The following is a 26,876-nucleotide window of genomic DNA, read 5'->3' as shown; positions in this document are numbered from 1 at the left end:
CCAGGGCCAAACCGGTGCCAACAGAGCCTCAGGAAGCACAGCATTGTGACTGACAGGTGGAGGGAGGGGGTGGGGTGGGAGGACGGGGCATGTGGCCACTGCCGCAGCCACCGCCATCACTTTCCCAGGGGGCCTTGGGTGGGTAGCGAAGCCCAAAATGTCAGCGCTGATATCTGTGCTGCTCGGCCTGTATCACACTGCTGCAGCTGCCTGCCATCCACCGCATCCACTCCTTCATATAGAGACATTGGAGTATTATGTGCGCGCACACAACACCCTTTCACACCCACACTTTTCTTTCTGGGTTTCTCACCACCTTCCTCAATCATTCACGTCTGTTCTGTAGAGCTATATTTGTGCACACACATGCAGTATATTCTTCATGGGATGTCTGCAAACACACATTCAGACACACACTTTTACTCCCTCCATCTTACTGTCTTTCTTCTCCTCCTCCTCCACACATTCGCATTGTGCCTCTGTCAGTTCCACCTCAGCCGTTCAATCATGCAAGTGCTCACTGCTCTTTTCTTCCTCACTGCTGGAGGAAGAATTTTTTTTCCAAGTAAGGTTTTTTTTTCATAGTCCTGCCTTTGTCTTTTTTTTACTGATCTCAAGCCTTGTTCTCTCTCTGTCTATATAACTAGGCTTTTATTTTGAAGGGAGAAATGTCAGCTTCTGTTGTATTTGATGAAATTGCACCGGCTTACTTTGTATTGCAACATGTGTTGGGCAGCCCGTTAAAAGAAGTTCTGTTCGTAAAAGAAGCTTTTCTGTTTGGTGATGTCATTTTTCGGTGTGTTTACATGTGACTTTTTTCACATTGTGTGCGCTGTGTGGGTTTATCTGCACTTTTTTATTTTTGTGTGTGCGTGTGTGTGCGTGTGTGTCTGCATGTGTTTGTGCTGCCTACATGTCACAGCTGGATGATGAATGCGCTGTGTGCTGACAGTGGAGGGGTCAGTGTCACAGACAGTGTGGTCAATTGCCCCTCGTCCCCTGAGTCTAACCTTGAGCAACACTCCCTAAAGAGTCTCAATCTGCAATTAAGGCCAACGTACACACACACACACACACACACACACACACAGACACGCACGCAGACAGTCCCTAGTGGTTGTGTGCCATTAGTAGCTGGCAGTTCCTGGTTTGACAGAGAGCGATTAGCTCCCTATCATGTGTATTGATCACCGTGTCCTGACTGCTCCTCCAGAGGAGGGGCTGGAGGGGTTTTACAAAGTAGTTGGGGCACACACACATACACACACACACACACACACACACACATACATTAACATCATTTTTATCTGTGTGTATGTGCAGGTCTTTGTTTTGTTATATATACATTAGAAACATATAGTAGGGGATTTTGCCATTTGGGTGTATAACAGTCTCATATGTTGAGTTACACATAAAGGTGTTTCCTGTTTTCTCGCTGTGTGCATGCATGTATGGCCTTTATAGAAACAAGAAGCGTTTTTCCAACAGTTTTTGGGCAGTACTGGCATACATTTTGGAAAAACATTTGGACATTATGATAGGCTAAGCTTAATAGATACAGTGATGCATTTTGTAGATACAATTTCAGTGTTACAGTAACATTTTATCATGTTGACGTTGAAATAATTAATTCTCATTACATGATAACGTTACATTGACTGCATTTAGCTGACAATGCCAATAACTACACTGAACAAAATTATAAACGCAACACTTTTGTTTTTGCCCCCAATCATCATGAGCTGAACTCATAGATCTAAGACTTTATCTATGTACACAAAAGGCCTATTTCTCTCAAATATTGTTCACAAATCTGTCAAAATCTGTGTTAGTGAGCACTTCTCCTTTGCCGAGATAATCCATCCACCTGACAGGTGTGGCATGTCAAGATTCTAATCAGACAGCATGGGTATTGCACAGGTGTGCCTTAAGCTGGCCACAATAAAAGGCCACTCGAAAATTTAGTCTAGAATAACGGTTGTAGTGGCTGTTGTTTTTGCTGTAGTCTATGTATTCAGTGATGCTACACAGTGAATTTAAAGGGACTATATGTAGTTTTTCAATGAAATTACTTATTAATAAGTCAAATTTTTACTTCCTTTTTGTCAGTGGGCTCTAACCTTACTTAGAAATGAACCGCACACCTGTTTTCTCTGTTGCTTGGAACAGCCACTATTCTGCTTCTTATGTGAAAGAACCCGGAATGTAGCCGACTACAGCAACAACACTGAAAATAACGAAACGCAGTCCTCTAACACCATAAAACGACCGGCTCCCAGCACAACACAGACTCCAACACAAACTCCAACATTAACCCCAACATAAACTCTATGTGAGGATAAAAAACAACAATAAAGTTTTATTTACTGAAGCCCGTAAGGCCAAACTAAAACACAGTGATGAAAACAACTGATTGACCAGTTGCTAACGTTATCCAGTGCAAAATACTATACTTGTGACTTTATAACTTTCTAAATTACTTCACCAGCAAACATGATCCATATTACTATCCTGTGTACCACTGATATTATTTCAGCCTGTAAGAAATGATGTATACGGTATAGTGTAACGGTACAGTGCAACGCTGCTGAGCCTCCGGTGAAACTAATAGTAATGTTAGTTAGTCTACTGAAAAGCAGACAGGCGAGCTAACACCGATGTAGTACGTTGGCTAAATGCAGTCAATGTACCGTTATAATGTAACAATTAGGGATGGGGATCGTTCATTTTTATTGATATTGATACCCTTATTGAGACTGCTTAACGATTCGATTCTTTATCGATACCACAGTCGATACTTTACTATTATTTAGTGATGGTTATTTGGTAAGACCAGACCCAACGGGCATGAGGTAGGCCTGCAAGGTATGAGGAAAATATTCAATGTGCGATAACATTATATATTGAGATGGCACATCACTTGCAATAAAAAAACATATTGAAGTGTACATATTAACTGCCTAGTTGTTTTTAATATTTTAAATACAGCTAAATGTTGTTTCTAGACAGCAGCAAAGTTACTCAATAACTTTATCTGACATCACAAGTAGTGAGTGACGTTTAGAAAGAATGACATCAGTCTTTATCAGTCCCTCCTCCTCTCTCGCTGGCTGCAGGTAACGTTACCAGGTAGCAGGAGGAGCGGCTGGTTTGTTAGTTAGTTTTTAAGACTACAGACCAGTCTGACAGCTTTCTATTTAGCTTGTTTTTAACATTTGGCTAATGCCAAGCTAGCGTTAGCTGTGCTTGTATAAAACATACAGAATGAGATACTAAGGACAGAGATGATTAAATTAACCATTTCTACATGTTTCATGTTGCCTTACAGACAGGTGTATTGATAAAGTATTGTCTTTTTACTTTTTTATTGCACATACTTACAGTAACGAGCGTAGCTGTCATCAACTAACGTTACAGTAGTTTGGAGCTTAACCCTCACCGTATTCCACTGCGACGGCGCAGCCTCTCGCTCTGCTGCCTGTGTGTGTGTGTAGGAGCCGACAGAGAGCAGGCAGAGACTGTAGCCTTATGATTTTCTTATCCATTGTGTTTCAAATTAACTCACATTTGACGCTCCAGACATAACGTTATATCATAGCCTGCAAGTCTTGATAGCAGTATCGATAAGCTCGAACCTTATTGATTTTCGGGTTTTGAGAAATTTTGGTTTTGAATTTTGGTCTCGATCCCCATGCCTAGTAACAACCATGGATTACGTTCAACCTCAGCTGATAAAAAAATAGTACTGTACTGGTGCAGTTTACTTGAGTTTCCAGCATGTTGTGTGAAGCTGTCTGCTGGTGAGTCTGTATATAGCCACTTTCATTCTGCTTTATTTGTGCCAATATGCCGGCTTCCTGCGCTCTCTGAAAGGTAATGTTACGCTGTTGGTAGTAACGGCCGGAAAAATGTCTGTATGAAAAGCCACAGCCTGCATGCCGGTGTTTCCGCGTTTATTGCAGGATCTCTGTATGAAAGCGGTTGAGTTTCGGATTATGCTCGCTCATGAGTTTAATCGAGCATGCGTACAAGCACACATCTGGTTGATATCTTAAAACCACACTGTTAGTGTTCGCTGAAAACTCCATATTACCCCTTTAATTAACCATACTAAAAATGCCATGATATGTCTAGTGTAACATTGAATGTATGTAAATAAAATAATGTGGTTCTTCCTTGTTAATTAGAAATCAACTATTCCAAATATTATTTGTGTTTTTATTTTATTTTATAAAACTTCATCTTAAATCAAGGTAAATCAATATGAGCCAAATATAAAGAACAATTTGATTAAATTTAGAGAACTGTACATGGATCATATCAAATTCCTGTTTGAGGTCTTCTGCATTTAACAGCCCCCTTTCCCTACATCCGTCTTCCCTTGGTAGTTTAGACCAGTTCTTGCTAATTGAGTCTAATTGAAGAACATGAAGGGGGAATAAAGCAAGCAGGCTTTTAGGACATAAAAGCTGCAGCCGCCTCTCAATAGTATTTATTTTCAACCTCTTCCACTCAGATTTAAGTGTAAGAGGACAACAGTGGTCTGACACTGATATGTGTGTGTGTGGTGTGTGTGTGTGTGTGATCTGTTGTTTGATTTAGTGTGCCCACCTTCACAAGGACCATCCTCTTATCAGATCAAAGCTGCAAGCAGCGCCCTATGAAAGAAATTGTCAGAGTGTGTGTGATTGTGTGTGTGCACGTGTGTGCTGTGGAGGACAGAGGTGTAGGTGAGGCGGGGGTATTTTCATTGCTTTTAACCCAGGACAATGGGACTGCAAAGGAGAGCGAGCGAGTACTCTTTGAACTAATGAAGAGGAAGCCTTTTACTCTCCTCCATAAAGATACCCAACTCTCCCTGTGCCATGGATTTTCCCTCTCTTTCAAAGTAGAATGAAACAGAATAGAACAAATATTTAATTTACTCTGTGCTTCTCACTGTTTTGCTTTTATCCTCATAAATCCACAATCCAACACAAAAAGCCATACAAAGCAAAATAAGACTTCAGAAATGGCAGAAATGTGGACTGCCAACTTACCAAAGTGAAGGGAATGCAACTGAGATTTTATAGGGTATTTGAGGTTTTTACAGCAAACTAAAAGTTAAATATCTAATATTTTAAAGTCAACATTTTTTTCATTTTGTCCTAAATGTAATGCATTGCTGTGTGTTGTGGTTCCAGGTTCATTGGGTGCAGAGGCAGCACCGTCATTATAGAGACAAACGGGTTCCTGTGACACGACTGGACCACAGTACAACTACAAGTAAGTTTTGATTAAAACATTCCCAGCTAGCTTTTTAAAGGTATTTAAATACCAATTTATTACCAGCTGAAAATCTTGTTTTTGCTGAACTCCAGTGGTTTAAATAAAAATAAAAAAAGTATTCACCTTTAACAATTAATCATGACTAAATAAAAAACAACTCAGTTAAAGTTTTTCAGGAAAAAAACAAAACATTTGTATGTGCAACCTAAGCAGCTTACAACTACCTCAATAGGGCGACCCAGTGGGCTTTCAGAGGTTTTAAACATCTAAAACACTTCATACCAGGCTTCTAATTGAGACCAAGCAAGTAAAAGGGACAGGTGTCTAATTGTCGTTTTATGCTCATTTTCAGGGCCATAATTTTATTTAGGAGTTGTACAGGAATAGGTGTACATGGTTTAATGTTCAAAAAACGCCATATGTTTGTCACACACATTGCTGCAGCTCTTCTTTTCACCCTGTGTGTTGAACGCTCCATTTTAGCTGCCAAGTGATGCATCTAACATTCTGTAGGGATTGTGAGAGAGAGGGGAGGCAGCAGGACTTTCACTGTGTGTGCTGCAACTCAGTGTCTTTCTCCACCAGTGTTTTTGAGGGCGTACCACACTAGCCGCTAGGTGAGCATTATAGTGCGTTTTACACAGTGACACAGATTGATCAATCGAGCTGTTTTCAGGCATTTCAAGAGCAGTGTTTTCTGTGGGAGATGGTAACTCCATTTGGGGTGGACTTTGGGCTTTTTCACTTTGCAAACCTCCTACATGCACAAAAAAAGATAGATAACATAATTAAGGAGAGGGAAAAAGCCAATAATCATAATATGAAGTTATTCTTTAACAGAAAATGTTGGAGCTCCTTGCTTAAAGTTGACCAAGAAGTAAAGCCATGTATATATTACCAGTAATGACAGTGACGTGAATGCAGATGGAAGATTTTCAGATGCATTCAGAATGTGATTATCTACATGAGCAGAAAAACAAGTGAGAACGAAAAATAATGAAGATCTAGTGAATAAATTGTATTCACAGCTTTAAAAATATCTGTAGTAAATACATTGTGGTTTTCACAGGTTTTGGATAGCTACAGCACAAGTGTAACATAACAAATTAGTTTGCAGTGTTAGAAACACACACACTGTGAAGTTAATACCAGGAGAGCTTATGAGCAAATCTGCTGTATTACCTGCTTTGATAAATCTGCAATATTTGTTTTCCCTATTAACATGTATTTACGACGTAATCCCTAGTAGGAGCAATTATAATTATATGAAATAATAATATTTCATTATTTACAAAAATATTCTGGGCTGCAATACCTGGTCCCTCTTTCAGATAGCAGGCTTAACAAACTCTGAGCTTAACCCTGAGCTCTGAGTTGATTGAGCCTGAGATGGAAACCGGGAGTTTTCAGTTACAGAACAGCTGATCAGAATCAGTTCAATCAACTCTGAGTATGTTGAACGTGATGGGGAAGGAAAAAAGCCATCGTCAATGGAGCTCCGATAGTACCACTACCTCCATCCAGTGACGCTAGAAATATGAATGTGTGCCAAAGTGGACACAGAAGGGTTGGGGTCTATCTGATCTCTGTCTCTGAAACAGAAAACCTAGAGTTTCTCTCATCTCAGAGTTTTAGTCTCACCTTCTGAAACCGCGCCCTGAAGTCAAGTTCATTATTGTCAATGCTCATTTTCTTCATCAGTCCATCTTGTCATTAGTTTGTTGTGTCTCTGTGTGTGAGGTTGCATTTTGTTGTGCTCAATTCTTGAGTTCAATTATTGGTGGTGGTGTTGTTGTATAAGGGAGCACCTTGTTTGATTTGATTGTGACTGCCTGTTTTATACAATTATCACAAGCACAGCATACATTTCTAAAGGGACAATAAACTAACTACAAAAATTACAAACTATCCAATTAAATATACATAGATAAATTATACATTATATAATTTACCCATATATGCACACTTTTGACCAATTTATATATTTTAGTAATACTGTCACTGGTCTTCAGGTGACAGTCTGTGTCAGTGTGTGTCATTGTAATTTTGTCTGATGATGACGTTACTGTCTGTAATATTAAACAGGTATTTGTGCACTGCTGTCTTTATAAAAACCCCTTTTCCAAATGTGGCCACTCTGCTGCCTTTATCAGCTGGCATGAATTTATGTTAAAACACTGAATTATTAAGTTCACTTTGTCCTTTATAAAGTCTACATCCACAAAATCAGAAGTTGCTTTCATGTCAAGTTTGGTTTTAGAATTGTGTTAGTAAGCATCTAATATAGAGTTACAGAAATGACTGAGGTGTACGCAAACATTCAGTAAAAGGTTTGGTTTATCCATATATGTAAGTATGTATGGCTTTCTCGAATATATGTGGGTATGTGTAAGTGCCACTTCTAATATTCTCATCACGCATCCATATGTATACCTTAAGTCCTGTCATACGTATATCATTGTGTATTATGTGTTATCGTCTGTGTGTGCGTGTGTTTGTGTATTGGGAAGTGGTGTGTGTGTTTGTACAATAATGTACTGGATCACGTCCTGCTGCAGTGCTCTCTTGCTCTCTCTCTCTTTCATTGTGTGGTACCATCCTCACAGTGTCGCTCAGCCTTTGCTCTGATAGATGATATGAAAGTCAGTTTGAGAGAGAGAAAGATTTAAAATCAAGGATATGGTAGATGAACAGTGCAGTTTGTATGTTTATTCACATTTGGGAGCGAAAGGAAAAGAGAGAATGCACTTGTACGCTTTGACCAATTTGAACTTTTGAAGTCTAATGTTTCTTACTAGTATTTTTAGATTGAAGCTGCCAATGTTCGATATTGTGTGCCAGTATTAAATATCTCAAGTATGACCATTTTCAAGCCAAACACAGTTTCTTGGCAGGGTGGAAAAGCCTCCATAAGGGACTCTAAACTCTGTTAAAGCACAGGATACAATTAGTAAGACCAGCATTAGTACTACGGCTTGTAATGTTATCTATACAGCAGGGAGAACAAACGCAGAATTGTGAACACTGAATGGTGGCTCATTTGTCATACTGGAAAAATTCAGGCACTCAAAAGTTTAAATGTGGTCAATAAGAAAAATGTCACTTTGTCAGTAATGATCCGTCATATTTATTAACATATCAATGAACACATTGTATGCAACATGTTAAATGATGAGGTGGCGGTATAGGCAGCTATTTTTACCTTTGTACACAGCTAGGCTAGCTGTTTCGGGGAGGTGATGGCGCAGTAGATAAGACGCATGCCTTTGGTGTGAGATACCTGGGTTCAAATCCCACTGCGACACAATGTGTGTCCCTGGGCAAGACCCTTAACCCCTAGTTGCTCCAGAGGCGTGCAATTGTAAATGGCTTTGGATAAAAGCGTCAGCTAAATGAGTAAATGTAAATGTTCCATCTGTTTCCAGGCTTTATGTTTAGCTTATTGTTTCCTGGCTCCATCATTAGTACACAGACTGGTATAGATCTTCTCATCTCACTTTTGGCAAGACAGGAAAGGAAGAATATTTCTCAAAATGTTGAATGAGTTTTATTTTAGTGCCAGAGTCCAAATTGTACTGGGTAGTGTCTTAGGTCTGTGTGTAAATTGATGTATTCAGGACAGGAATAGAGATGTTATTTTTCAGGAGCCACTTGAGCCAAATACTGAAGGCCCTAATTTAAGTGGAGAAGCATAAATTATACATATGATATAAATGAAAGCCTGTGCAGTGAAATCCCTACAAAAGGATCGGAACACAGCAGTACATCTGGTTTTTGATCAGCCCAAAAGGACTCATGTCACTCCATCATTACTCACTAATGCTTGCATACAGAGTCACTACTGGGTCTGCACCCATCTACCTAAACTCCATAATACAAGCTTACGTTCCTTCTTGGCCACTACGTTCCTCCAACGAACACCGTCTGGCTCTGCCATCCCTTCACACAAAGCAATCTCAGTCACGGCTGTTCTCATCTATAACAAGCTACCACAGTCCTTCAAAGCAAGAGCGTCCCTCTCTAACTTCAAGAAGCTCTTGAAAACTCAGCTTTTCTAAGAACACTTTCTCTTATAACACCTCTAACCCCTAACCTCTAACATGCACTTCCTGTGCTCTTCTTCAATCTCCTTGCAATTATCTTTTATTGATTGTACATTTTTGTTACTTCTTTCCCTAGGTATTTACCCCATTGATGCCATACGTGCTAGTATTTATTGTGGCTCTTACTGGTATTAATTGTCACTTGGAAATTTCTTACTGTATGCTTTAGTGACACTTGTATGTTGTTCCTCAAATGTAAGTTGCTTTGGATAAAAGTGTCTGCCAAATGAGTAACTCCTGTCATTAATCTAAAAAGCTAAAAATGAGAAGCTGCTAGCTGAATGTTTTGTACACTGTTCTTTGCTTGGGTCTGATTAGATTGGGTCTCTGGATCTCTGCAGGGTACACTGTAGATTACAGCGGCTAGCACTGTAATATACTGTAATTTGAAACGCCAAATGCAAATGGTTTACCACGTTTTTTCCAGAGACAGACCCATGTTTGGTTAAACAAAGTTGGCACATAGTTCAGCACATAGTTTCCCCCTCTCTATTTGTCCTGTGTCGCTGTATCTCACTGGAAACAAAAGTGCCCCCAAACAATGGATCTAGATGACATTGGAGACTCTTCCAGCTCCAGGTTACTCATTTGTGTAATGCCAGTTATCCACTGACTCCAGCTACGGCACGTTACGGCTGCATTTCAGAATCAGAGCAGTTTGCCTGCCTGATTTTGCTGCCATGTTTAGATTTTGTTCATTTGGTAATCAGCATTTTGTGCTTCTGCTGTGATTAAGTAGGCTACAAAGTTAAATGATTTATTTTTGTGTCTGTTTTAACTGTGCTCATTGTTGTTTTACGATCGGGAGCCTCCACAGGGTGTTTTATTTTGATTATTTGATTCTTAATGCCATTCTGTGTCTGACTTCCTGCATGGTTCGATCTGCTCTTTGCTGCTTGACATGGCTTGCGTCAAAAACAGACTTGCCACCTATTGTCCGCGGAGCGGAGAGCCATTTCTGGGACGTGCTGCAGCTGCGTCTGGTGGACTCACAAGCACTGACTATAATGGTCGCGATTAGCTATGGCAACCGCAGCGCAGCCGTAACGCCCCAGTGAGTCAGTGAATTTTAGGGGTTACATAAACTAACAGCACTCTGTATATGAGTTATACATCCGGGAGCAAACTTTAGAATACATTTTCTACACATGCTAAGACTTAGACCTAATTAATGTGTTGTAAAGTTGCATACCGAATCAAATGCTACTGTACAAATTACACCCCTAATTAATATTGAAATATATTTGTGCATGTTTGTGTGCTATGTTTTATTACAGTCAGTTCAGAAAAGGGGCTTCCCGTTAACTACTGTGATATTAATTGATTTTGCAATGCACACAGTACATTATGAAATAAAGTGATTCATATCCATCATATGTGAGAGAGAGAGAGAGAGAGAGAGAGAATTGCAGTGAGATTGAGTGCTGCGCAGGGATGAAGATGTGAAGAAAGTGAGAAAAAGCAGCAGTGTGTGGTGTATAGAGAGAAAGGTGCAGGCCTTGATGAGCTGATAGCACTTCGACAGACAGTCAGCCAAGCTGTGCCGCAGTAATGAGATGCTAATGATATGGTAATCTTCCGGCAATATTCCACCTCACTGGAAAGAAGGGGAATTTGGGAGGCCTTTCGCCATTGGTTGGAGACCAGGGACTTCCTGAAGTCAGAGTTCAAACCAAGGAAAAAAAAAAAAGGCACACAAACGTACACACACAAATATATACACATGATGGGTCTGTGTGCTTGCAGGTTCCCGGAGGAGTGAATCTGCAACTGACAGGCAGCCTGAGGAGAATAAGAGTGACCAGTCCCTCCCCTTCAATGACCCGCTCTGGCCCATGCAGTGGGAACTGGTGGGTGTAATTGTGTGTGTGTGTGTGCGCGCGCGCGTGTGTGTGTGTGTGTGTGTGTGCGTGTGCACGTGTTTGCGTGTGTTTATTGGTCTTATCTGGAAGCCTCCTCTCTCTCCTCTCAGCTATTGTCCTCATGGTGAAGGATGATCCTCTGACAGCCGTAAGTCAGGCAGGCTTTCATGTGTGACTGGAGTGAGAGAGAGACAGAAGATAGAGGGAGGTGGGCAGATTACGGAGAAGGAAAGAGAGGGAGCGCCAGGCGAGGTGAAAGGGGTTGTCCATGTTGAACTGAGACAGATGTCGGGGATTGATGAGGCTCGGCGCAACACTGACACACAAACTGCGCTGCAACAACACAAGCTCATCCCTTTAGAATCTTGTTCACATGACATGACCAGTATGTGTTTGTGAAGAAAAACAGCAGTACAAAATCCAGTTTGGATGTGAAAGTGTCATATTTGGTAATGTACAGTACTAGCACCAAATATCAGCTTCAGTCCAGAATATTCAATGGCTGCATTTACAGCATTTTCCCCCATGATAATCTTAACTAGAACTCGTCCAGAATAAAACTGTGTCACATCAACACCTTCATCAGAATTTTTGAAAGAAACCACCACTCCCTTCTAATTTTTGTGTAATCTGTACCAATTTTCTGAGTGTAATCTTTCTCAGAACCATCTTTGAATAAGAGATAAGAACAACTTATTTTGTGCAGGTAAACAGCAGGTTGGTCCTGAAGATTGGTTTGATAACTGCTTAAACAAAATACAGTCCAAAAGTTGAGTTCAAGAGCACAACAGTAAGCTAATAAGTAGGTCTGGGCATCGTTTCAAATGTTCTATGCCATTGCTGATATACTTTGGCACTAATACCAAAACAATACTTTTCTTGATACTTTCTCTTTTGCAAATATATAATGTTTTTGTTTTGTTTTTTTCTTTTTGTTGTAGTTTTATACAAACCCTCTTTCCAGGTAACACAAGAAGCTAGACCCATAAATCCCCCAAGGCTGATATGATCAGTTTGCAGATATATCCATATCAGTGGCACCCAACAGATAACAAGAAATTACTGTACAAAATTGCCAGCGTTAAAGATAATTTAGAAACCATATTGCCATTATCTTGATTGTCCAATAGAGCACTGACAAGTTTATTTTTCAAGCGTAAAATGTCCTGCTCAGAACATATCTTCGTAACAATTATTTATAAACAAACTAAGAAAATCCAGTATCATTCAGGCTCTAACAAAAATACAAACTTCTTAAATGTTGAATTGTGTCCAAGCAGCAAACAAGAAGATTTCCTGATTAAATAAAATTGGACAAAGATGATTTAAGAAACTGTCTATTTAAATGTATAAGTAAAGAAGAGTATTTAGTTGAGCTTTGGGTTCGTTCCTGGACACATTTCAGTCGGCATCAACAAGATATTGATTCAATACCCAGCCCTACTGATAAGAGTGTTTAATGATAAACCTCTGTCCATCTTTACAATAGTTTGCTGAAGTTGCAGCCAGTCTTTCTGGTTGCTCATATGAATCATGTGAACACACACTTTATAGAATAATTACATTTTTCATTCTTTTAAATATGTTTGCATTTACATAATTTGTTTCATAATGTAACCACTGTGTCCTTTTCATACAAAAACTTAATCGATTCAACAATTCTTACATTGCCAGATTATAGTCTAACATATAATTTTAGCCTTTATTTATAACAAATATCTGGCATGGTATTGTCAAGCATCCGGGCATACACATGCACACTCATGTGGCGGGGCGATAGGGCTCAGCCAATCCACACGGTGGATATTCTTGACTGACATGTGAGGGTGTCATCTGAGAGAGCCAGGAGGAGGAGAGGCGGGGTCAGAGATTCACCACGGCAACCGGCAACAAATTGATTGACACCTCAGCTCTCAGGGCAAGATGGAGGGATGAGAGTCAGGATGGGGGCGGAGCGTGGGAGAGACATAGAATATGAAGCCCAAATCTGACACAGTTTTTCTATGTGACTGGGATTTCCAGCAAGTGGTCGCCACTCTCAGTTTTGAAAATTTTTATGAAAGACTGTAATGCATGAGCATTTTCAAAAGACACCAAACAGTTAATGAACTGTATAGCTTGATTACGTAAACCGAAGAGTAGGCCATAATCATCATTAACTAACGCACACCAACATTTACAGTTTTTCTTTCTTACTTAAACTCTACAAGCAGGCTTTTGAACTAAAATTTCAAAACCATAACATTTTTCAAGAAGTACACCCATTTGAAACTCTAAACTCTACACAAAAATCCGATTTCTCATTGCCTACACCATGTAGTCATTGAGAAAGCACTAACATTCAACATTGTTCACTTATGCAGCACAGGTTAAACTCAGTTAGCACACAGCTACCCAGGTGGAAACACAAACAGTCAAAATTGACAACACACCAATCAGAAGCTTCAATTGATAGAGATAAAGGACCAGAGTCAATTCATTCAGTTTTGGAACAATGGATCCAGAGAAATCTGAAGGGAGAGGTGGAGGACACCAGAGAGAAGGAGGAGGAAGAGCAGTATCAAGAGGAGCAAGAGGTGGAGGAGGAGATGGGATAGGAGTAAGATGAGGAGTAGGAGGAGGCGGAGCAGGAGTAGGGCAGAGGAGGGAGGAGGAGGTAAAGAAGGAAGTGGGGGAGGTAGAGGGAGAAGGAGTAGGGAGGAGGAGAAGGTGGAGAACAAGAATCTCTGGCCTGTTTCAGACCAAAGACAGGACGCTGGGGCAGAATAATTTGTTTCTTGGTGTGTTATAATGTACAGTACACTAAGGAATAAAAAATGTGTGCCAATGTATACATTTGTTATTTCTTTTGCGTTCATCATGTGAAAATGTTTTTGAGGGGGATAACCACAAGCAACAGTACTTATAACCAGTTTTTGTAGTATTGTTTTGAATTTATCTCACCAGTGTGTATGACTGTGTTGCACTGTGTGTTTTTGAGTTTTTCAGCAAGATTGAATGGTTTTAAGTGGAGAGCTTCATTTTGACCTGAAAATAGGACGTTTGGGGAATTGGGTGAGAAGTTGTGGATTTGTGTTTAAAGTTTTGAGAAAAAGAGGTATAATTTCAAGAAATGTGTTTAAGCAATCGAGAAAAACTGTAAAGTTGAGGACAGGTCTTTTTTCTCTCTCGCCCTCCTCTTCTGCTCTCGTTCTGCTGTGTTTAGTCAGCCTCTGGTTGACGGGGATATTGATTGAGGGTCAGTAATCTGCTCAGGGTTGGTAGCCTGCCAGGACCAGACATGTGCATGTGTGTGTGTGTGTGTGTGTGTGTGTGTGTGTGTGTGTGTGTTTGTGTGGGTATGTATGCTAGTCTTGCTTGAATGCTTGCTAAAAGACACACACACACACACACACACACAGGGAATTGGACTCCATTGTATCATTGCTTAGGCTGAGTCCAGCTTCTCCAGAGTTGTTTGTTCAAAGCTGCTAAAATCTAAACAGGATACTGGATGTGCTTGCTGTGGATTTTGTGTGTGTGTGTTTGTATGAGAGAGAGAGATAGCACGTTTGTACATATGTTTGTGTACATACAGAATGTGTATATGCTAGAGAGACAGTATCAGTTGTGATCCAGTGCTTCAGAGAATGATTATGTGTGTGTGAGTGAGTGAGTGAGTGAATCTGAAGCTTGTGTTGCTGGCTTTCACTTTATGACAGTGTTTGTGTGGGTGTGTGTGCATGTGTGTGTGAAGACGCCTCTCTGTGGGCTTATATCCAAGTTTATAAAGGTGTGCGTCTGTTTTCTTTTTTTTTTGCGCACGTGTGCCTGTGTACCCTGTGTGTGTGTGTGTGCGCGCTCCCCTGGGCCGGCCCTCGTGCTCTGGTGGACGTTAGCTTGCTAGCTGCCTCCATTCATCTGCTTTATTCTCACACACTACAAAGCAGCACTGCTCCCTAGATGCAACCTCCTCAAACACAGACTCAAACATATGCGGACAAACAAACTTTCTCACACAAAAACACACACACACACACACACACACACACACACACATTTACCCATTCCTACAGTACATTACCAACAGTGGACTATTTTTCTACACCTACAACGTCTGGACCACTGTTTCCGGATATTTTGGCAAAACTAAAATTGGTCTTTTAAGGTTTTTTCTTTCACAATATAAATGCAAAGAGTGGACTTTTAGCCCTGGCCGACGTTGGAGGAAGGACCTCCATGACCTGCATTCAAACTGAATATGTACATGATACTTCAAATATTGATATCTTCCTGTGTCAAGCAAATATTATGACAATTTCACAGCCAATTTGAATTTGGAATACATTCATGTTTGACCTGTAAATCATCAGCTGCTTGACTGCACACAGGATAATCGTGCACCTTTTTAAAAACTGCAGCATCAGGAAAAGAAAAAATATATATACATTCTTTATTACATATCTCTAGGTTTTAATCCATTTAAAGACGTTTTATGAAATGTGCAGAATGGTGGTTTGAATCTATACCTGGATCACGAAGGTTTGTGTAAGAAATGCAACCTCATCCTGACTGCAGTGATGTCATCAAAGGTCAAGTCCATGAGATATGTGACCTTTTGACTTCACGTGTGACCGGAACTTTTCTTTGCCACGCTGAAAAACTGTGTCATAAGAAATGGTGAATTTTTTGGAAGACAACTTTTGATGTTCCTGAATGGGATGGAGCCTCTCTTTAACTGCTGCACTACAGTCTGCACATCACACTCTCCGATAAGACTCTCTCTGCTTCCATTTTTACGACATACAGCACTTGACCAACCTGGAATGTCCCTTTTACATGTGAATTTTTACTGATTTATAGTGTTGATGGTTTTGTACCTCTGCATATTCTGCCTCAGTGAATGAGCAGAATATTCTCAGGGGGAATCTGTACTCAGAGTCTGCACAGTTTAAGTGTTGAATACAGTACACTTGCTTTTCAATATTTTTTAAATACACTTCTCCTTTATGCCTTTTTTTTCCCAATAGATGTATGGAAGATTTTATTGGACTTTAATATTTGTAACCCACAGAAAACAATCCACAAATGTGTACTATGATGCGCAAATATTTCACTATCTACAAATATGTATTTTTACATTTGTGATGTGTAAAATCATATCCACAAAAATACAGAGTGACTTCTACGCACAAAACAGTTTTTGCACATTTGCAGATTGCTTTCTGTCAATTTGTGGGTCATGTTACATTTGTAACTTCCTTTTTACACATTACACCTCCTCATCTTCCTCCTATCCCATCTCCTCCTCCAACTCTTACTGTTCCTGTTCCTCCTCCTCTTACTCCTATTCCTCTCAGATGTCCTACACTTCTTCCTTCACATCTCTCTGGATCCATTGTTCCAAAACTGAATGAACTGACTCTGGTCCTTCTATCTATCTATTGAAGCTTCTGATTGGTGTGTTTTGACTGTTTGTGTTTCCACCTGGGTAGTTGTGTGCTAATTGAGCTCAACTTGTGCTGATTGAGTGAACAGTATTGAATGTCAGTGCTTTCTCAATGACCACACGGTGTAGGCAATGAGAAATGAAGGGATTTGTGTGTAGAGTTTAGGGATAAGGGTGTTCTTTTTGAAAAATGTAGTTGAAATTTTTGTTCAAAAGCCTGCTTATAGTGTTTAAGCATTTGAGAAAACTGTAATCAAAATAACTATGCCTGTAAAGAAATCTGTTAAAAACCAACTAAAAAAATATCAACCATTTTCTGCCACACATCATGTTTAGAGACGGTCTCTCTACCTTTGTGTAGATGACTTCCTTTAATCCTCTTTCAATCCACATGTCCTCCCTATCCCTTGACCTGACATATTGACCCTGTTGTATTGAGCCATGTGTTTGTGTAGAGGTTGTTCAGTTTACCCAATATACAAGTTTGTGCATTTCTCAGTGAAATTGGACAGCATACACTAGATTGCTTTTCTTGTGTTTGGACATGCAGTCTTTAGGATAGAATAGTATCTGTCTTAATGTGTATGAGGGTGGGTTTGCGGTGGCAATGGGGATTGGACCTAAATGCAGACAGAATAGTCAGACCGGTAAGTTTTTATTTTTAAATTATTTATTGCAGCAAAAAATATTTAGGTCTTGGTAGGTGGGCCTCTACACAGGCAAACAGGTAACAGGCAGATTTACTGTGTATACATTGCAGAGCAGCTAACTAGTGAAGCTCACATTTGGAAGTTCACTGCAGAAATGTAATGAGAGAAAAGAGCAAATGGACACCGACCTACCTAAATGTCTAAACCCAATATCTTAAATACGATGGTGATATTACAAAGGAGCATTATATCAGTTATTGTGCAATCATTCACTAGGCTTGTGTCCTTTTCTGTCATTGTGCATCCATGTTGGAGTGTGATTGTCACTCCATGGTATCAAAGTGGGGACATCTGTCATTATCTGACTGCAAACAGTGGACCCCACTTGTATAATCGAACTGTAGACCTTCTTCTCTGTAACTTGCGTGAACCTTTACATTTATTTCACTATCATTACACAGACCATTTCACATCTTATTTTCATGTGATTTAAATAAAAATAAGATATAAGTACCTTAATGTCAATTACTCAATTTGTTAATTTGTTTTGTCTGTTGCTTTACTGACTTGTATCATGATAGGTGGTCATTGTGTTCCAGCACTGTGCACCCCACTACATCCCTTCATTCAAAAAGCAAAAAGTGCCAACCTTGCTGATGCCAATGAACTTAAAATATAAAAACACTACAACAGAGAGCGATGCTAAATTTAAGCATCACACATTCACAACTATCCAGGTAGCAAACACCGGGCCTCATGCAAGAACTTTATCATATTCTTATGTTAACTTGTACAGTGGCTCATACGAGTGTGCCACGTCAGATTCAGGAAACGCTGCGTAACACGATGAATCGCTTCTGTGTGCAATTGTGTGCAATTGTGTGCATGTTCATGAGAATAGTAAATTAGCACCATTACCGCCCCAATTATACCAAATAAGGCTATGTGTCCTGCCCCATATGTCATGGAGTGTTCATTCATGAAAAAGACATAGAAGATAAAACAAACTTTACACGAGACTGAAGTCCTGCTTTCGGAGACCCATAAAGGAAGGTCTATCCTTTTTAACAGTGTCAGCAGTGGAATTAAGGCAATAGGGGTGGACTGGTGTGTCTGTCTGCAGAAGCACAGCTCGTGGTAATCTAAATCGAGACAACAACCATTCACCTGTCTCTGCCAATATATCACCACACTGTCACTCTCTTTCGACGGTCTGACTTGTTAAGTCATCCAAAAGTTTTCACCTCATCTGGCATTATTAAATACAGCGACAAATTATCCTTCAATTAGTGTATTATTTAAGTTTGTTTTGATATTCTAGTGTTATTATAATCGCCACATGAATTGCAGGTCAAACAGGATAACAACTTTATTTTGAAGTGTAATTTATATATAATTTTTAAACTCAAAATTACTTCCTGTAACGTGCATCAACAGACAAATTGCATTCTTATGAGTACATTGAGGATACAAGTACAATGTAAAACTGAGTTTTTTTCTGGGACTGAACAATTTTAAAAGCACAGTGTGTTAGAATTGAGGCTAATCTGCACCTGTTGAATTCATACTCCAAAACAGTAGGGGGGCAGCCTATTATATATCAGGGTGTAACTGCTGCTAACTGCTTATAGCTATATCGCCCCAGTTTTTGCATTCTTGCATTGGCTGTCTGTATATTTAAAGAGTGATTTTGAATTTGGTTAAACTTTTTTTAACTTTATTTATTTTATTTTTGAGGCAAGACATCAGCTGGCCCCTTTCTGTATATCTGACTATCGCCGCTTGAGGTACAAAGTGATATTATGAGGCAGGATGAGCTGGGGATAGCTCATTAGCATGCTACCTTCAGAAGATATCTCAGTACATACTCATCTTTGACATAACGTCAAACGATATGATATCACTGCTGACCATTTTGTTTCTTAGCATATCTGGATTGTATTTCTTTTTAGATTTTAAAATACGTCTTATCCCCCTGCTTTCTGGGCACCCCCCCAATAGTCTTAAAGCTTGCCTGCGGCTGCAAGCCATTCACACTATGGAGGAGTGTGAAAAGGCAACGTCAGTGAGTCCTTAAAATCCCATCGCCAGTCTGCAGGGGAAGTGCTAAGTATGAACTTTAATAGTCACAAACCTGCAGGTCCCCTCTTGGCTAAAATTAAAATCAATTTAGACATGATTGTAGCAAAATGGCTGATGTTGGCTTGCCGTGGATAGTATTGCAGGTACACACACACACACGCACGCACGCACGCACGCACGCACGCACGCACGCACGCACGCACGCACGCACGCACGCACGCACGCACACAACTTACTGAGCTGTTTTCTTCCCATTGTGTGCTCTCCCCCCTCTTTCTCTGTCTCTCTCTCTCTCTCTCTCTCTTCATCATGATAACAACAGAGTTGAAGACTCTTGAAACACTCAATTTGAATATCAAATTGGTTGCGTGTGCGTGAGTGTGTGTGTCTGTGTGGGCAGGGGAGTTTTGGGCAGCTATTGACATTTTTGGTAAGACTGTTTGTTCACCTTTTTGTGTGTGTGTGTGTGTGTGTACAGCGACTGTACATAGTTTTTAGGTGCATATGTGTGTATGCATATGCAACATTTCACGTTGTATGGTTAAAGTGTGTTAAAGTGTTGTGTGTGTGTGTGTTTGTGTGTGTGTGTGTGTCTGTGTGTGTGTGGATTTGTGGATTTGTGTTTGCGTGTGGGTGGATTTGTTGTTTGAGGTAAGGTGCAAGGATGAAAGATCTTTTTTTTTCCCTGTGACTTGTTCATGAACTCTCCGGGCTCCTGATGGGCACTGAGCCTGAGTGCACTCAGACATCTTATTGGTTGTTTTTGAATGACGAATGATGAAAATAAAACTATTTAATTTGAACGAAGAAATTTATAATTTTGTGTTATTAAAAAAGGATTTTCTCTCCTTGGCAGAAACAGGAGCAATGTTAATAGCCTACTGTCTATGGCTATAGCACTGTGTAAGGTTCCCTATAATGAACATGCACATTAGGGTGACTGTAGTAATACAGGAGATGACAGTAGAAGAGCATAGCGGTCTAAGGCTGTGGATATCTGTAAATGGATGTTGATGGTAGTTCAGCAGGTGCTTTGCCAAATTACTAACATTGCCTCCTTTATAAACAATCGACATGGCAGCAGGTGATCATGATCACCTTCAGAAAGAACAATCATTTACAACAGATCTTATCAATATTCTTTTCTACTATTGGCACAGCTAAGGTTGTATTTATGCAGAGGTGGCACAGTGCAATAACACAACACAACATAGGATAATGCAACGCAGCGTATTGTAATCTAATGGCTATTGCCACTGTAACCCTATATGTATGTTGTTTTTCTGAATTAGTTATAAGTTATTTGGGATGACACAAAAGTGTGCGAATGTGGAGGAGAGATTGGGGCAGGATGAATATATAGTAGGAAGAAAACAGCATCTGCAGGTAGACTGGATGTCTGCCTGAGGTGCCTGGGTCAGGTGATAAGCAGGAGCAGGAAACTATAGTAGTCTCTAGAGGACAGGTGAGGAATGGCAGATATGGAACAAAGGGGACGTTAGGAGGATGATGCAGATGAGTGTATGACAGGGATGAGCAGGCAGAGACACAAGTGCAAAGGAGTACCAAAATTGCACCGCGCCACCTGATCTGCATAAAAAAAAAAGCGCTTTACCAAACCAAAGAATTGATGAATGACCAATGAAAAAGTTCTTGCAACTGGGTTAGTATAACTGCTGGATTTGCATGTAGAGGTCTTACACTTACTATAAGTGAGCTATGGGTTTATGTTTAACAATAAACCAACTCATTTCAGTAGTCCTCTTCAACTTGTAATGTAATATGTAGGCCATGGTTATCTCTCGCATCAACTCGCATCGACTATTGCAATGCCCTCCTAGCAGGTCTTCCAGCTTGTGCAATGAAACCCTTACAAATGGTTCAGAATGCAGCAGCGCGTCTGGTTTTTGATCAGCCCAAAAGGACTCATGTCACTCCATTACTCAGTGACCTCCACTGGCTCCCCGTGGCCTCCAGAATCAAATTCAAGTCACTAATGCTTGCATACAGAGTGACTACTGGGTCTGCACCCATCTACCTAAACTCCATAATACAAACTTACGTTCCTTCGCGGCCGCTACGCTCCTCCAACGAATGCCGCCTGGCTCTGCCATCCCTTCACACAAAGCAATCTCAGTCCCAGCTGTTTTCATCTGTGACACCTCGATGGTGGAACGAGCTACCACACGCCATCAGAGCAGGGGCGTCCCTCTCTAACTTCAAGAAGCTCTTGAAAACTCATCTCTTCTGAGAACACTTCCTCTTATAACACCTCTAACTCCTAACCTCTAACATGCACTTCCTGTGCTCTTCTTCTTCTATCCCCTACAATAATCTTGTATTGATTGCACTTTTTGTTAACTCTTACTTCCTTCCCTAGGTATCTACCCCATTGATGTGATATGTACTGTGAGCTCTTACTAGAATGTATTGTCAGTTGTAGATCTGTAGTTAATGCTCTGTTGATGTTTGTATGTTGTTCCTCAAATGTAAGTCGCTTTGGATAAAAGCGTCTGCCAAATGAGTAAATGTAATGTAATGTGTGTGTGTGTGTGTGTGTGTGTGTTTAGTTTGCACAGGGCGAGTACAACTCCAGTGGGTTTGACCTAAATGTGATGCCAGTTTGGATCAACAACATCACTGGTAATGGAGTAGTGGTCAGCATCATTGATGATGGTGAGTCTAACACACACACACACACACACACACACACACACACACACACACACACACACACACACACACACACACTCTTATTTTCAGACTGATTAGATCTTTTTAAGTAGGTACACAAGTACATAATGCCCATTAAACACTGTAGATTGATTATGCCATGATAGATTTTCTAAAATAAATTAAAATAAAATAAATTAAACACAAAATGATTACATTTAGTAGTTTGTAACAGGACTAATGCTTTGGTTCTTTCTGGGTGTGTACTAGTTGGAAGTCTCATTTTCTACTTAACACAATAAGACCGGGAGCAGACATCCAAAATATTTGGAAAAAATGTATTATAATCAGAAAATTGTATAATGCAATTTTCATATGCGCAAAGGTTTGCGACAGGCTGTGGTGTGCGCTGTGCAAAAATAGATTTTAGATTGAAGAAGTTTGTAGTGATAAAGCTGAACTCTGGCCCTCACCGGAGAGGGTGAATGATTTATGCTTGCCCCCACCACCACCACCTTCACCACCACCGTCATCTTCGTCTCAGTCACCTTCGTCTCAGTCACGCCACAATGAGAATTCATTTCTCTCTGATTGCTGGGATATCTGGCAACAAGGGAAATGAGAGAGCGGCATCTTATGGGCTCATTCATCAAGAACTAATTGAAGCCTCACTAGTCTCAAGTGCTGATAGAGCTGGAGTAGAGCTGGAGTGTGCCGTTTTGTATGTGCATGTACACGTGACTCTGCAGCATGTGTGTGAAAGTCCACTTTCACACACAAAAATGTCACATAAAAGTGTCATTATTCTAAGAAATGGCATATTTTGTGTGTGTGTGTTTTTGTCCACCTGCAGCCATGCGCGGCTCATCTGCTTGCGTGCGTGTTGATTGTTACTTCACTGTCTGTTTTTGATGAAAGATGCTGCCATTATAGTGGACTGCTTTTTTGGACAGAAGGTGTTCTCTTTGCTCCGCATCCCTCTGCATACAGACAGCTTCTCACTATGTGTGGGGAGGGCGGTGGGTTTTGGGTGGCAATGGGTGGATATAGAATGAGCAAGCAAGTGAGAGAGAGAGAGAGAAAGAGAGAAATTAAATAGAGGAAGGATATAGAGGGAAATGTCAGGAGAAAGCAAGAGCAAAAAGGATTCAAAGAGGGGGCGAGTGTGTGTGTGTTAATGTATTTGTGTGTGTGTGTGTGTGTGTGTGTGTATGAGACAGAGAGTATTAGACTTGCACCACTGAATCTCCTATCCTCTGGGGCTATTGTACTCTGCTCCACCTCTCTGTATTGATTCCACCGGGCAAGAGCTCCCTCACTCTTTCTCTTTTTCTCTCCTTCTCTTTCTTTCTTTTTTTCTTTCTCTCATTTTCCTGGTCTTTTCCTCCTATTTTTTCCTGTTCCCTCTTTGTTAACTAGCAGGTGACTTCTTCCTCTGGCCACCGTTTTTTCCCCTCCCCTCCCTCCCTCCCTCCCCTCTCAGTCAGTCTGCAACTCACAGCTGAAGGATCATGTACATGCTCACCTTTAGCCACCTTTCAATCGATGCCTATTGATTTTGATATCACAATGAAATAAATTATTTTTCTTTGAGTGAAAAGGCCTCCTCCTCCTTCTCTTCCTCCTCCTCATGCACCCTCCTTCCCTATCTCCATCCTTCAATCCAATCCCTCTGTTTTAGAGGTAATGTAACTGGCGTCTGAGGCCGGCCCTCAACAAGCGTTAAATCACATTCCCTGTGCCACCTTCACTTTGTATTTGTGTGTTAGGATGTGCTTCTGCCTATTCTCTCACAGTTGCACCATAGACATACTTGCATTATGTTTCTTTAATTACGGTGCTTCATGGACCTCAGCACTGCTAATGCCATTCAGTTGATCAATCTGCATTCATTTTGATTGATTTTCAACCAGTTGTGGAAGTGTCAAATAAAAAAGGCAAGATTTCATTTAGGGTTGTGACAATCTAGGGTTCTCAGCTATGACACATAAGACACATTAGTAGGGAGAAAGTTTAACATTGTATTATCATTTTGTATCAGCGGACACAGCATCATTTAAGCTAAACCTGCCTGTGCACACAGTGTGGACCCTGACCAATTGTGAAAAACCACACTAACTTTTATAGTAACAAATGAAGCAGAGCTGTAATGATTAGTCAATTAACAGATTAGTCGAGCGACAGAAAATGACTCTGCAAAAGGCAGTGCCAAAAATGTTATAGTTCCTGGTTCTCAGATGTGAGAATCTGTTGCTTTTGGTTGTCTTGTTTTGTTGTTAGTCAGACAAGACAAGACATTTGATGCTGTCACCTTGGACTCTGAGATATATTTATGTTTTAAAGACCAAACGATTTATCTTGAAAATGAACAGCAACACCATGCTGGGAAGCTTTCCTGCATACATGCTCCTGGGATGCTACTTTTTTCAACAACGAGTAACTGCATTAAGGAATCTAGGACACCCAGAGACCATATATGGCAGTGGCCGACAATAGGCGGCCCGCGGGCCAGATTGCTTTGATAGCAGAAAAATAAAAAATAAATTAATTGATAACGGCTGCTGAAATAGATCTCAGTCATGACAGCAACAGTTACTCACATAACCACTTCCTCTTAAGTGATTGTGCCTCTAAAATAAAAGCGCAAGAACGTATTTTGCAGCAATGCTTCATGTCAAGTTTATTAAGAGCTTTTACTTTGAAGAGTTCTGAAGGAAATTCAAAAGAGTCTTTGGCCTGCTTGACACACCTCTGAAAAAGCCGTCAGTAAACGTGTGATTGGATTCCCCTGAATTTTCTGAGGGAAATGAAAATAATTGTCCACAGGTTTATGAATGCGGATCAAACACTGGAACGCGCACACACTGCAGCACATGCTTTATGTGAGCAAAAGCGTATTCAATTTGTTTAACAAGAGAGAAGAAATATCCACAATAAGATGGAATCGATCTTACAACCTACCCGTCGGGAGACTGAGCTAAATGAGAACATGAAGTCATGCGGTTTGTTCTGGCCCGCCATATAACGGCTTGGAAAAATTTGGCCTGATGCCAGACTTATTTACCGACCCCTGATATATGGCATTTAGGGGTTTGTATGGGTGTAAGTGTGCATGTTTGACAAAAACTAACTTTACTTGTCGATAGGGGCAGTTCCTACTAGTGTTGTCAAAAATATAGATTTTTTGATACATATCGATTCTGAATATTGTAAACAGTTTTAATACTCATTTTCCACAATATGAGTACTGAAAATGCACTCTTCTCTTCTCTTCTCTTCTCCCCTCCTCTCAGTCATAGTGCTGTCTTTTCGTCACTGTTCTTCACTCCAGTTGATTCACTTTTTTTCTTCCTTTTCCACTTGTTATGTTTTCTTCCTGCAAGAGTTTTGACAAACCCCGCCCTACTGTGCTCTGATTGGCTAGTACCCGTCAAGCGCACGCATCCTTGGATGCTAGCTGTGGGTGTGGCAAGTCCCGCCTTGCTGTGCTGTGATCGGCTACTCATTGACACAACTAATCTTAAAGATAATGTACAATATATAAATGTTTTAAATCTTTATATCTACAGAGGAAGTGCAACTCAATTTAAGCCTTGTAAATATGACATTTGCTTCTCAGCAAATAGTGTATTTATAACCATAACTTTTTTCATTGAACATTACACTCAGTCCTGAACCAAATAACAAAATAGGTAAGTTGATTCAAAATTCATGTGGCATGTGACAAACCAGAATATATATTGCATCTCCAGTGTAAAGGATACCTCTGACTTTGGATTGCTGCGACACCCAGACTCACGCTGAGAGTCCCAGACTTAACTCCATTTGGGTAGCTGTAGTGATGGTCCACGGTTGCTGCATTTTGTTTTGAATGATACACACAGGGGGAAACTGACACAACCTCGATTAAATGACTAAATTTAATTACAAAATTATCTAATCAACTAATCAAATTTAAGTGAAGTTAATAGTACTGTGCGTTAAGCAGAACAGCATCAGTTAATTCACTTCTGACCTCGAAAATCAATATTTTTCAAGGTATTGTATCGAAGTAAGAAATTCCAGAATCGTGACAACACTAGTTCCTACACAAATATTTAGAACTTGTTCTATGCATGTTATCATAAATGGGGTCTTAGGACCCTTTCATAGCAGGAATAAAAGACGGCTGCCACATACAGTGTACATCTGCATACGTAAACAGTCATTAGGCGTCGTCCACAGATTATGACCAGTGAGTGAGTTAAAGATATAGATTCATCAGTGAAATGGCATCCACCCTCCACCCACCTTGTCCCAGAGCAGCCTCACAGTGTCCCTGTCACCCTGCTATCAACACTGGCCTCCATCCCTCCTGGCTGGGCGGCCCAAAAGCACTCCAATATCGATCGGCGCTTACGCCATTGTCATTACATGTCATTGGTACACAGAGACACAAATTAGACTGGGGAGGGGAATAAAAGGATGGATGGATGGAGATGGGGGGGGAGAAAGAGAGAGAAGGAGAGGAGGGAGGGTATACACAAGCAAGACTGAGCAGTGTCAAAGATAATTGAATGAGCTCAGTGAGTAGAGATAGCTTTATTGCAGGACTGTTTTATGTCACACTGATTTGCAAAGAGCATGAAAATGCTCCAAATATGCTATCTTTTCAGAGTTTAAATAGTATGTAGGAAATACACATCAATTTGAGCCAATCATGTATCCTCTCTACCTCTCTTTACTGCATTCTAGACTTCCTACAGTTTCTCTTTTATGTCTTAGAAATTACAGTAAGTCGAAACTGGTGGGATTTTGTAGATTTTGTATA

At 40.4% G+C, this 26,876-nt stretch overlaps 1 protein-coding gene across 1 annotated transcript in view; it reads left to right on the top strand.

Moving 5' to 3' along the window:
- The window catches only part of LOC119898035 (proprotein convertase subtilisin/kexin type 4-like), a 184,962-nt gene that overhangs the window by 24,797 nt on the left and 133,289 nt on the right, over positions 1 to 26,876 (top strand). Inside the window, exons 4-6 of the mRNA XM_038712145.1 lie at positions 5,184 to 5,265; positions 11,118 to 11,221; positions 21,964 to 22,069. Coding sequence (XP_038568073.1) covers positions 5,184 to 5,265; positions 11,118 to 11,221; positions 21,964 to 22,069 — 292 coding nt within the window. The remainder of the gene's footprint in view (positions 1 to 5,183; positions 5,266 to 11,117; positions 11,222 to 21,963; positions 22,070 to 26,876) is intronic.

The sequence above is a fragment of the Micropterus salmoides genome, unplaced genomic scaffold (assembly GCF_014851395.1).
Source record: "Micropterus salmoides isolate LMB-PRFRI ecotype aquatic unplaced genomic scaffold, ASM1485139v1 Ms_hic_scaffold_11, whole genome shotgun sequence".
Classification (NCBI taxonomy): Eukaryota; Metazoa; Chordata; class Actinopteri; order Centrarchiformes; family Centrarchidae; genus Micropterus; species Micropterus salmoides.
This window is presented reverse-complemented; position numbering and strand designations above follow the sequence as displayed.